Below are 12,219 nucleotides of genomic sequence, written 5' to 3' on the forward strand. Positions count from 1 at the left end.
TTGGTATGCTGGAGGGCGAGCGCTGATGGGAACTGTAGGATGTCACCAATTGCGTCAGAGAAATAAATCTATAGAATATGCGTATGGAAGTTTTTTTAGTCTGATATGCTGAGTTTTATATGTCGATCAGGTATTTCAGGCTGCGAATGCAGTGTGTATCATGTGACAGACGATCGACCGATCATGACAAGGGGGAGGTGGATATAGGACCTTTTCTTTTGTCTATGATTCCTTGCTCTTTACTATTCTCCGTCGGTATTGGGATTCAGGTATGATAGATCGTCTTTGAGCAGGGGATGCGTCCTTGCGTCCTTGGCTTTCTCCATTCTTTTGTTTTCTTTTGTGGGAAAATAATTCGTCTTTTCAAACCAATAAATATGGACATAGCCGTACCTCATACAGGACTTCTCTACACGCAATGACTATTTGGGTAGGTACGACGCTCTCAAGAATATTCATCCGAGAGCTCATGAGTAAGGTGGGTGAATGGTATTGTCTGGTTTGCGTAGATCAAGATCAACAGCAAGGATTTTGGGTGCTTCTGCATAAAATGGCACCGGTCTGAATTTGACTATCTCTTATTCATGCTTCGATTCGATAATACCGAGTACTGTCGGTCCATTGGCCTTGTGGCTATCAATGTATTCACAAGTGTGATTTTTTGCATCATATTTCAGATAGCCAGGCTTTTGAATTCAGACTTGACTTCCGCAGACAGAACAGTCGTAGGGCGACGCAGGAGATACTGCGAGAGAACATACATTAGGCACATGAATCAATGCGTTTATGTCTGATACGTGGATATTTGATGAGCGTGCACTGCTACCACGTTGAATCTGGAGCTGATTCATTATGGTTGCTGAAAGGCCAAACAGAATAACTGGCTAGTCGAGCGTTGACCCAAAATGATGGGACTGTCGATCTGTATGTAGATGACGTTAATACATTAGACTAATAAATGCCAACAATGGATGATTATTTATCCAGCTAGATCATAGCTGCAGCAAACCGCCACTGAGCAGTCTCACCGACATTAGCCAGCTCGACTGGCTTGACCCAGGGCTTTCCGACTGCGAATTCGAGTATGATGCATACTTTATGCCGGTGACTTATCATTTCGCCAATTGAGAGCAGATTAGGCGATCTATGTGCAATTCCCGGAAGGGGAAAGGGGGCTTCTCGTCCCGATACTTGTGTGGTGTATCTTTTCGAAGGTCAAGTTACTGAACCTGCATCGAGGCTAAGTGTCCATTGCTACCACAAGATTGGCAAGGGCCAACTTTGAAGGCATGGCGATCGCTCTCGGATCGAACTGTTCGGAGTTTACTCTGTACTGGTTGCTTGATAACGGAACCCTGCACATCAATTGGATCGTCAGACCACTCTTTCAAACGTTCGGTTGTCAATCTCCCCAACTGATGCACTGAGGGGATATCATGAGGGGCGTCGTAACAGCAAATGGTCGCACAAGTTTCAAACTACTCACCAATTATATGGCAGTAAGTGGAATACCGGCAATGTGAAAGCGTCCACAAAGTTCAGTGGCTTTATGCAAAAGGAGAAAAGTGGTGATGTTATTACAACATACCTGCTCCTCCTATCACCGTCATCATGGGCATTTGATCAGATCACACAGCGCAACAAAGAAGGAAAGCGAGTCTGAGACCATTGGTCCTTTTTCTGGGAGCAGACGTAATATCGGTCTTTTGGGGATGGCTTTGGCCTCTCATCACTGCATAATTACTGCCCCAAAGATGTCGTTCTTGCCTATTAGAAACAGGTAGAGACTCCAGTCTTGGACGCACAATTCGGTGAGAGTAAAGAAAGAGAAAGTAGGCTAATAGACTCGACGACATCGTGTACATTTGCAACTCACTATTCAGCGAAATGGGATGAATGGCAGCTGTTATGCGCGCTACTGATAGATAATGACTTATCAGCCTAGAAGGCAACTGATTTCTCTTGATCAAAGATAGGAATTTACTGATTATATTCGACCTACTTCACATGTTCCACGGTGAGGAATCTGGTCAATGATTAGCGAATTTTTCTGATTCGGGGAATAACTCTCGATCGAACGTGGCAACTAGTCGGGTCTGATTGGGCTTTCTCGGAATATTTTGCACTCTCGTGTAGCGAGCTGTTGTGGTTTTGCAACGGTGAGATGCATGCTCTCGCAGCTCATTCGATACTGTAGAGCAGCAGTTTGAGCCATACAGACAGCACGGAGTAAGGTTGTCAGGATGCCAATTGGATAAAGAAGGGTCATTCCTTCGCGTGAGCCGTACGCTGTTGTATACGAAATCACGTCGATCAACCTGCAGAAATTGCTAATAAAGAGTAATAGAGCAGGATGTCGTCGATTCAGTACTACGATCATTCCGTACTACGCAGAGGAATAGCAGCGTGACAAATCCCGGTGTCAATCGTTGCCCTATTAGTGAGTCCTGCGTGTTTCCCAAAAGAGCAGGTAGCTCTGCTCACGAGGTCCGCTAAAACCCCATCCGCGTAAGACGCAAAGCTCCACCAAAGGAGATTGCGAGCCTCGTCAGTTCAAACTCGAGAGATTCCTCTAGAAATTCCAATAACGATGATACCAGGTCACTCTAAGATTATTGCTTTCTTACTGGCTGTCATCGTTGCCTCAGGCATGATTTTAGAATTGATGCCATAAGTCACGTGTCATAAGCAAACTTGCGCTCGATAGTTCAAGTCGATAGTTCAAGTCGATAGTTCAAGCCCGACTCCCGTCAGTAAACAATCGAATCTTGCGAGTTGCGCATGTCCCGACAATTCATGAAGATCTTACGCGACGTATTATTACTCGTCGAGGCGGATGGATTTTAGTGGTTTGTGGCTGAAGCTATTGACGTTTCTGAGCGCCTAACGAGCCGATCGTGCTGGCGCCTCCCGCTCCGGCATGCATGAACTGCTTACGGAGTACATTTGATGAGAGTCTGAGACTGACTCCGCGTCTCATCACTGGACGCTTGGTCCCCCAACCACAACCAAACTGAAAGCCTGAAAGCATCGTATCAGTGTATCACACAACGTATCCGTCACACTGTGAGCCTGGGACTGATGACCATGACCGTCCGGACCCCTTACTGCTGGCACCTCGTGCGGCATGTTGCACAATTGGAGTTCATGGTCCGTCACCAGCCTCTTTCGTGCTGGATCTCGGCTCCGACTGATATGATCGATCGTTCTCGCCGAGCATTTAGCCTCATGTTATGTACGAAAGTGTTGGCGTACAATCTTATTGGCATGTCCCCTCGTCCGCTTGTCTCTGCTAATTGATTCCTTACGCGCAAGGATGTCACAAAGCGCGACAAACGAAGAATCTGATAGCAAGCAGAGAAGTTACCTGACACCCCACGAACTGACAACCACAGTCAAAGCCTCGAGAATTTCTCCGACGTCGCTTCGCCCGAGTATCTGCTACCTTAGCTTTGGAGTTTGGTCACTCTTTCACTCGGCACCAACCGGAAGTGGATAATCCCCAAAGATCCAACTGCTTGATTTTCAATGCATATACTCCGTACTCCATACTTTTAATGCCGCCGAGTCGTTCGACAAGTCAAAAGCCCCGGAATTCTTAATTTTTACCGCATGACCATGCTCAGTGGGCTCAGCGTTAACCTTACCGGAGAGTTGGAGAAAGTACTGACTCGAACGAACGGTTCTTATCGGACATAATCAGGCAGTAATGGACAACCTTCACGCATATCATTTGAACCCAAGGCGACTGGAATGAAATTACCCATCGAATCCTTGTCGAATACGCCGTATAGAACGTTGCGGCTGCAGCTACAGCTTGCTACCAAGTACTCCGTACTCCGTATGTAGCATTCGTATCCCAACTACTCCGTCTACGATCACCAATTATCCTATGTACCAGGGACCATCGTCCCATGCTGACCAACCTTGAGCCGTAGAAGTTATGCGCTTTTGGCTTTCAGCGGGTTGGCTTGCTTCTTAGTGCTAAGAGCCGTATTAGGTTGGTGATCCTGCTTCATGAGAGAGCTGGTCCTACTCTTACGCCGGAAAATGACGGTCGATCCAATAGCTCCGAGGGGCCACCTATGAAAACAGACGAACCAATCTGTGCACACTGCATTATGCACTCTGCAGGTGCTGTGTGCGACTTCAGTTCTCTTTGAGTACTCCGCAGTCCACGCTGTGATGCGAAGAGCAGAAGTTAGATACTCCACGAGCTTCGTCATGGAAACGACAGCGCGCATTCTTCTAAGTCGTCAATTGAAAAGCACGACCCGAATGAGCTTAGAGCGCCAAAGATGAAGCACCAAGAAGTATCGAACATCTTCATACGAGATATGTACTTCGTAATGAATTGCTATGACAGTGGGTCTTACTCTCAAACCGCTGGGACCCAACCATTACGGAGAATTGTAGCTTTGGTTCCTTCGCTGGAAAGCTTGAATTGGCGTCTGGGGTCAAGTGGTTTTGACTATACGATAAACCTCATTGGCTACCACAGCTACTCCTCGGAACTGTCTTTACACAAGATTCATTAATTCAATGAGCGCCGAGTGTCTAGGAGTCTAAGGTCCGTCTGGTCAAGTGTCAAGTTGTCAAATCATCATGCTGTCCCGTGCCCTCGGAGCCACACGAGTTCCACGACGATCTGCATTCCGGGGCTGGGGCTTGAGGCAAGATTCCACCAGGATTCATTCCTGAAGATCTCCATATCATGACGGAGAAAGAGATTGCTTCCACTCAAGGCAGATAATTAGGAAAAGAAAGGGTTCAGCATTTGTCAGTGAAAATAACAATGACAAGGACGAGAAAAAGGAAAGATCGAAAACAGAAAACCCTTAAGAGGAGAAGAGAAGTGAAGTCATATCATCCGGACTGATGATCATTTAGGAAAAATAAGCAGCTCCTCGCGAGTTGCTGGATCCTCAGTATTATTATGGTCTAGGACTCTTAAAAGGTAATGCATACACCGCCCCAGCGACTCGAGCAGGAGAAAATATGACGCAGGCGCCGTGCTATTGGTCAGAAACAGGATTCGGTGAATTCTTTTTTGGGCTTTTAAGGAAAACAGCCGGTGCTGTGTATCCTTCTCAACTTTCTATCGTACATGTCTCATGTGTGGAGGGTACACAGACAACCAGCTCTGTGCTGATACCCCCATACGATTGGACCGACAAGCTAAAAATCCTGGCGACTCTCCAGAAACCTTCTTGCCAGTCGCTCCCCCACTTTTCTCAGTCCCAATTCCCCAACTCCCAATTCGGTTTTTAGCGCATGTCAAACTGGGTCGGAATGAGCTAAGGAATAATGACAAATGCACAGCTCTTTCCCTGCCGAGCGGACTATTGGCAAAAAGCTGCAGGCGGGCGGGCGCGGACGTCGATCCGTCGCTGGCTTCCTTTCGCCTTGCGTCCAGTTCCCTGATTCGGCAACATCCCATGATTTCACTTCCATCAAAAGCAAAAGGGGAAGAGGGAGAAAAAAGAGAAAAAAGAAAAAAGAAAGGGGAAAAAAGGAAAATGGAAGCAGAGCTGGATTTCTTGCCCCACTCCACAGGAGCAGCTGGTCTACCCTGCTAGGATGCTTCCTACCTAGATACTGCATGCTATGGAGCATCGACATCGACCCAAGAGGTTGTTTAACCTTTTTGGGATTGTGTCACTGGCAGTGGCACCCTTATTCCCTATCGAAGTCCATCTGGAAGTCTCTTTTGAGGAAGAGGGAAACGAGGGAAATCAGAAAAAGATTGTCGGAAGCATTCAAGAAACCAAAAAGAAAAAGAAAAAAAAAAGAAAGAAAGAAAGAAAGAAGACACAAGATGCAAAAGGGACTACTAGCAACAATGTGACTGCAAGTCTGTTCGAGGCTCATCACTGAAGATTGAGGCCTTATTATTGATTGGCCTTGACTGGGGAACCCTCCCTCCATCCCCGGAGGATTGGAACCTGACTATCAGTCTACTATTTGTCCCTCTAATTCTCCCATTCCGAGTGAGCAGTGACACCCTTCCGTCGTCCGGACTCCGGAGCGCCAAAGGAAGACTCCCCCCTCCTCCATTTTGACTCCATTGAGATCTACCGTGATGGAGATCAAGGCTATCGGCTGCTAGTCGCTGTTGCACTGGCCACCACTATAACCCACTCTTTCCTCACGTCGCATGGCGCATCAGAGCTTTTCCCGTTTTAAGGTAGAAGCCTAATCTAACCTGCGAGAAAAGAAAAGACTAGATCGTTCAGACTCCATCAATCGGTCTATCACTATTGTCTCCTCGCTCGAAGCAAGTCTTCCATTTGACGGTTGATGAGCTGTATGCCACTTCTGGCCCCAGAAGAAAAAGGAAACCGATATTCAGGCCTCTTCTGACTCTCTATTTGTTCTTTTCACTCCGTCAACTGTTCAAATTAATTGGCAGAACCAAGTGGTGCGTCTCATTGCCCCGTATAGTTCACCGTTTTTCCCTTTTTCCCCCTTTCGGATAGTGAGTGGACTGTCTCCAAAGTTCACCCAAAAGCTATAACGTCTGGAGCCCAAATTTTCAGCATGCATCGTGACTCGGAGGTAAGGCATATTTGCTTTCCCTTTTTGCGCCGTTTCCATTCTTATTTCCTTCTTTCGTTGAAATATCCCGCTCTATACTCCTGCCTAGCCCCATTGATCGCCCTACCCATACTGCAATAAATCAACCCTACATGAGAACCGCCGAATCTATGGTGACCGCTGTCATGTTGTGGGCATGATTCAATGATCGACACACCCTAGTTTATGACTTGTCCAATCGCGGATATTGCACTGACTGATTATAAGCTCCTCCGGTCCTTGGACTTGTAAGCGTGAGAATCTCAGATGACGACCGGCGATTGAGAAGAACTATTGCGATTGGATAGACCCTGCAACTCCCGAAAGCCTTTCTCCATGCCAGATATGCTGCCTATTTCAACATCAGATCTAGCTTGTTTTCTATTCCTTTGAGACCCTTTCAGTCGTAGTTCCTCTACAGCATCAGGGACCCTCAACCTACCAAATGCAATCACTCGTCCTTCCCCCTACAGCCCTCACCAGCACACAATTTGGACATCCAAGGTTTACTTCAGCCTCCGAACGGCTTGCTCTTAATTACACGCTACCGACAAATGCTCGTCTGTGCAATCCCCGGGATCTTCCACCCGTTCACCCTATGTCCAGCTCGGTCCCGGCAGAAGACCCGCTGGAGACTCATCGACACGTCAGACAGCCCCCTCATACAACAGGACTGCCAACAGTTACGGCTGTGCCAGTGACCGCGCCCGCGGTGACAACGGCGTCTTTCTCAGACACGGCTCTGGCGTCGAGATCTTCAGGCCCCACGACAGGCCATACTCCAGCATTCCAACAATATGTGGCTCAGACCACTAGAGAAGAGATACGACCACCGTTCATCTTCAATGAAACTGTCCCTGGTTCGCAAGCACCGCCGGGGACCACCGAACAACGAGCAGCACAAAAGCCCTCGGCGACCTTTCCATCCTCGAGTTTCGGAACCTCGCCGACTGGCACAACTACTAGAGCGCTGCTGCCGAAAGGGACGAGGCGCACTAAAGCTCACGTCGCATCAGCATGTGTTAATTGCAAGAAGAAGCATCTAGGGTGCGATCCTGCCCGGCCTTGTCGAAGGTGCGTCTTGTCGGGAAAGGAGGTAAGCCAATCTATTCTAGTCCACCTGAGATGCAGTTCGTTGCTAAGATGAAAACTGGTGAAAAATAAAAGGCTACCTGTGTTGATGTTACGCATAAGAAAAGAGGAAGACCACCACTGAAAGCTGAAGATGCGTCTCTCAGGACGTACACATCACAGGCAGAGAATGCGGTGACATCTGGAGAGCAGCAGACCCCTCTAGCCAGGCGCACCCATACGCATAGGTCCACCGGCTCTCGCGAAATTCGACCTGTGACAGATCTTCAGATGCCTGGTACGCCACAGGGGACAGTCGGGTTTAGGGCTCCGCCAGGTCACCCTCACCGGTGGTCGACTTCCGTATTTCCCCAGGTCGTGGATCCCTCAATATCGATGCAGGCAAACCTTGGACATAGGCGATTTTCTTCTTCTGGTTCCATACCACAGATGACAGCCGCGACACAGTCGGGTTTTATGCCTCTCACAAGTGGTTTCAGTCCTGCGCTCAATCTCGGTCGCGCGACAATGGGCGCAGGAAGGGCTCTTTCTTCATATAATCACCAGGGACTACCTCCTACCACATCTCCACCGCAATATCAGCAACCATTCGGTGTGGCCATGCCGCCATACACAGTGAGCCCGAGAATGGTGGACCGGTTGCCGCCGGGCGACGCTCGCGAAGCATACCCCGAATCTTCAGTCCGATTGCCCCCCATTTTCCCTCCAGCGATGACGCACTCTCGTCCCGCACCACAGTCACATCGGTTGAGCGATCCTTACCCGGCAGTGTGGTCGCCTCGGCTCCGTGAGGAGCTGATGCAGCCCCAACCACAGCAGCAGACTGGCGGCTCGTCGCCGCACAGTTTTACGGAACCAATCTCTCCTGCGGCGCAAACGCGTCACGCCGCGCTCGAACACGGCCATGGAGAATTGGGGCCGCCACAATCCAATTCAATTATACAAGGAGCACAAAATCTTTCAGTGCAGTCGTCTCCAGCTCGTCCTCGAGACGAACAACCGGCTGGGGGCCCCGAAACAGGCGAATCCAGGCCCGCAAAAAGGCGAAAGATGGCCCTGGACGATATGGTGAACGACTAATCGTCTCCTGTAGACAGGACTTATATGGGTTCAAATTGGCTCTTTTTCTTCGATTTTGGCCGCCTGGAAGTCCGGGAGACCTGCTACAAGACGTCAATTCTTGTAGCAGGTCCTACAAACCTGAACGATCCTGATGCTTACATTTCCTTTGTGCGTGTGTCTCCAACTCTCAGTTTAATTCGCTGTACGATTTGATCACCTCTCATCGCTGCCTTGCGCAGCTTACACCACCCGCCGACTCACTATTTCCTTTGTTTTTGATATCCCTGGTGTTCTCATGCGCTCCAGCAACCCCGGTGGTGGCATCTTTACATCTACTACTCCATATCTCAGCCATGTCTACACTATACACTGGCCGCTCCATATTCCACGATCGTCTTCATCTGCGTCTTCGTCTTCCATTCTTTCCGTTTTATCAAGGTCAAGGTTCATATCTGGCGTTTTGTCTCCTTTGTATTCTCGGAGTTTCACGGGGTCATGCCATTCGCATAACTGTATTCGATCATCCACACTGCTGCATAATGCATAGGAGGGGAGCGGGTCATATATATAATTTTCGTTTTCATTTTCCTTTTTACTGGTTTCTGGTTCCCTTTGTCAGCATTCTATATGTCTCATAGACTATGCATACAACAGACTGGCTCTGGTATCCTGCTGGGCGGATGGCCTAATATCTAGTGCTTGTGACTATATGGCTGGGGATACTTGGCAGTTGAATAGAGATTTGATGTGGAACTTGTCTTATTCGTTCTATATCTATACTGTACGGTAGTATCTGGATCAGTGATACGGAGATGGAATAGTTGAAGTTGTCTTCCCGCATATCTATCCATCCTTGACCAGCAACAAAGTAAGCAGAGTCATGACTCGTATCGTGTGGTGTCATTCGTGTCTCATTCAGTTCAAGTCACGTATATACACATCATCTATTACAGATATAAACAGGAATGAGAACGGGAATGGACTGGAAACACAATACTATAAGAACAACCACATCCCAACTCGCTTAAGCTTCCCAAGTACGCCCTTTTCACTCTGCAACTGTTTGATATGCAGAATCCTCCCAACCCGGGACGGGCTATCGCCATCGCCATTACTTCCATCATGCTCCGCATTAAGGTCATACCGATCCGTAACCAAGTCCATCTCATCGAGATGGACGAACCTCGTCCGCTTAACCAGCTTCCAGACCAAAAACATGACAATCATGACCGGGATCTCGATGTAGAACGACACAAAGTCGACGGCCTGGAAGGACGGGCTGAAGCAGGACCAGCCCTGCACGAGGATCAGGACGATGTTCAGGCTGACGGCGACGATGGGGCCGACGGGGTATGTCCAGTTCTTGAAGGGGAGGAGGTGTTCGAGGTTCTGGCGGCGGATGGCGGCGCGGAAGCGGAGGGAAGCGATGCCGATGCAGACCCAGGAGATTTGGTTGGAGACGCCGACGATGCTGGTTCTTTTGTTAGAGAACTTGTTTTTTTGGCAGATGGTTGATGGGTGATAAGGGGGGGGGCTTACTTTTGCAACCATGTCCAGAGCTGGCCGGCTCCGATGTAGCTGGCTCCGAAGCATAGGCCGCTGATGAGGGATGTGGCGAGCACGGCGACCCAGGGGATCTGGAAGCGGTTGAGGTGGCCAAAGAAGCGGGGGGCGTGGCCGTCTACCGCGAGGGTGTAGAGAAGCCGGGACCCGGCGAAGAGGGCGTGGTTGGCGGCGGAGATGACGCTGGTCATTAGCACGGCGTTGATGAAGCTGCCTGCGATGGCGCTGCCGGCTTCCATAAAGACGATGGTGAACGGGCTGGTGGCGGTGGTTTTCTTCGACAAGTTGGGGTAGTTGTAGGGCACATTCAGACCGATGAGAATGATGGAGATGATGTAGAAGAGGACGATCCGCCAGAAGACATTGCGGACAACACGGGGCAGGTTTTTGGCTGGGTCCTTGGTTTCTCCCGCTGTGATGGCGATGGATTCCGTGCCGCCACTGGATGAAGTCAGCTCTGCTCTGCCTTTGTTATATTAGATCAAGGAAAACATACTAAGCAAACGATGCCGTGACGAAGACGGAGGCGAATCCACCGATTCCACCCACGAAGGGGGCATCGCCGACATAGAAGTACTTGTCACCAATGTATTTGTGCTCCTTATTGCCCCCGCAGTTGACTGCAATCCCGAGAATGATGAAAATCTGAAATAGTTAGTCTCAAACTGAAAATTTAACAATGTGGCGCGGATGCGAGCATACTATAATCGTGATGACCTTCAGTAAGCTGAGCCAGTATTCAACCTGCGGCGAGTTAGTAAATTCCTTGCTAAAAGCGCACCATGACCATACCTCTCCGTAGACTCTCACAGACATCACGTTGAATAAAATAACAACAATCAGAAAGATCAAACTGATCGCCCAGCCTGGGAAGTTATCCGTCCAATACTGCAGCAATAGTTGCAGTGCAATGACATCCGCCGCCGTCGAGACAGCATCATTAAACCAGTAATTCCAAGTCAGAGCGAACCCAAGAGCATCGTCGACGAAGCGACTGCAGCAGTTGTCAGCGATACCCTCACCCTATCCATCAACGAACCACTCACCCTGCAAAAGTACAGAACGAACCCGCAATGGGAATAAACGCCGCCATCTCACCCAAACTCAACATCGTGACAAACACAATCCCACCGCATATGGCATACGATATAAGCATCGACGCCGGACCACCCGTCGCCAGAGCTTTTCCCGTTCCCAGAAACAGGCCCGTCCCGATTGTGCCGCCAATGGCGATCATCTGCACCTGTCGGGCGGAGAGCTTACGGGCGAGCTTGTCGGCTTTGACATGTTGGTTGAGTTCGAAAGGCTCAGCGCCTGCAGCCTTGTCGCTCAGAGGCTCCTGGGGAGCATGAGGGGGATATTTTTCGATATCATGGGTCATCATCTTTGCTTCGATCGTGCAGAGAGAAGACAACTCTGCGAAGAAGCGCCTCAACCCCTCACCAGACCACTGCCAAGCTCGAGAATCTCGCTCGGGGATATCTCCCACCGCAGCAGTCACAGTTGGCCAAGATCGCTTTTGGCTAGCAGCCACGTTAGTATGCTGTCGATGAAACTGCGCTCGAAAGGCTCCGACTCACCTTGGACTACTGGTTCTATACTTCACTTCCCAATTCGGTAATAAGCACGTGACCCTACCGGAGATATCCAATTTTCAACTCCTTCAGGATCAACTTCAAGGACAAACACCCGTCACAACAGCAGATGAGTAGGAGTTAGTTCGAAGAGAGACAGTCCGCTTCACGAAAATTCTTCCCTCTCAAGCTGATTATGCCATTTGCAACCATCCTGACGCAAAACTAAACCCCTGTCTTGACGTTACATTCGAGAAGGTTTAGCGGCGATTGCGTGATCGATAAAAATTACGTACTGAGATGGCTCGGAAGGGTCTGAATCTCTTCATCTTCGATTGATCCAGAAGGGCCA

General features: G+C 49.2%; 2 protein-coding genes across 2 annotated transcripts; one reads left to right on the forward strand and one right to left on the reverse strand.

Annotated features, from left to right (window-relative positions):
* Positions 1-7,021: 7,021 nt before the first annotated feature.
* Positions 7,022-8,748, forward strand: sclB (uncharacterized protein; the record flags this gene model as incomplete). The annotated part of the gene is made up of 2 exons (XM_089598971.1): positions 7,022-7,650; positions 7,815-8,748. 2 exons carry the CDS (start codon positions 7,022-7,024, stop codon positions 8,746-8,748), a joined length of 1,563 nt encoding a protein of 520 aa, XP_089456635.1.
* A 978-nt stretch (positions 8,749-9,726) lies between these two features.
* On the reverse strand, positions 9,727-11,677 carry ALT_0373 (amino acid permease; the record flags this gene model as incomplete). The annotated part of the gene is made up of 6 exons (XM_033555087.2): positions 9,727-10,201; positions 10,270-10,734; positions 10,790-10,938; positions 10,996-11,037; positions 11,086-11,287; positions 11,340-11,677. The coding sequence occupies 6 exons, from the start codon at positions 11,675-11,677 to the stop codon at positions 9,727-9,729; spliced, it is 1,671 nt and encodes a 556-aa protein (XP_033410978.2).
* Between the last annotated feature and the right edge of the window lie 542 nt (positions 11,678-12,219).

This window comes from Aspergillus lentulus, assembly GCF_001445615.1.
Source record: "Aspergillus lentulus DNA, contig: Alt01, strain: IFM 54703, whole genome shotgun sequence".
In the NCBI taxonomy this organism is placed as follows: Eukaryota; Fungi; Ascomycota; class Eurotiomycetes; order Eurotiales; family Aspergillaceae; genus Aspergillus; species Aspergillus lentulus.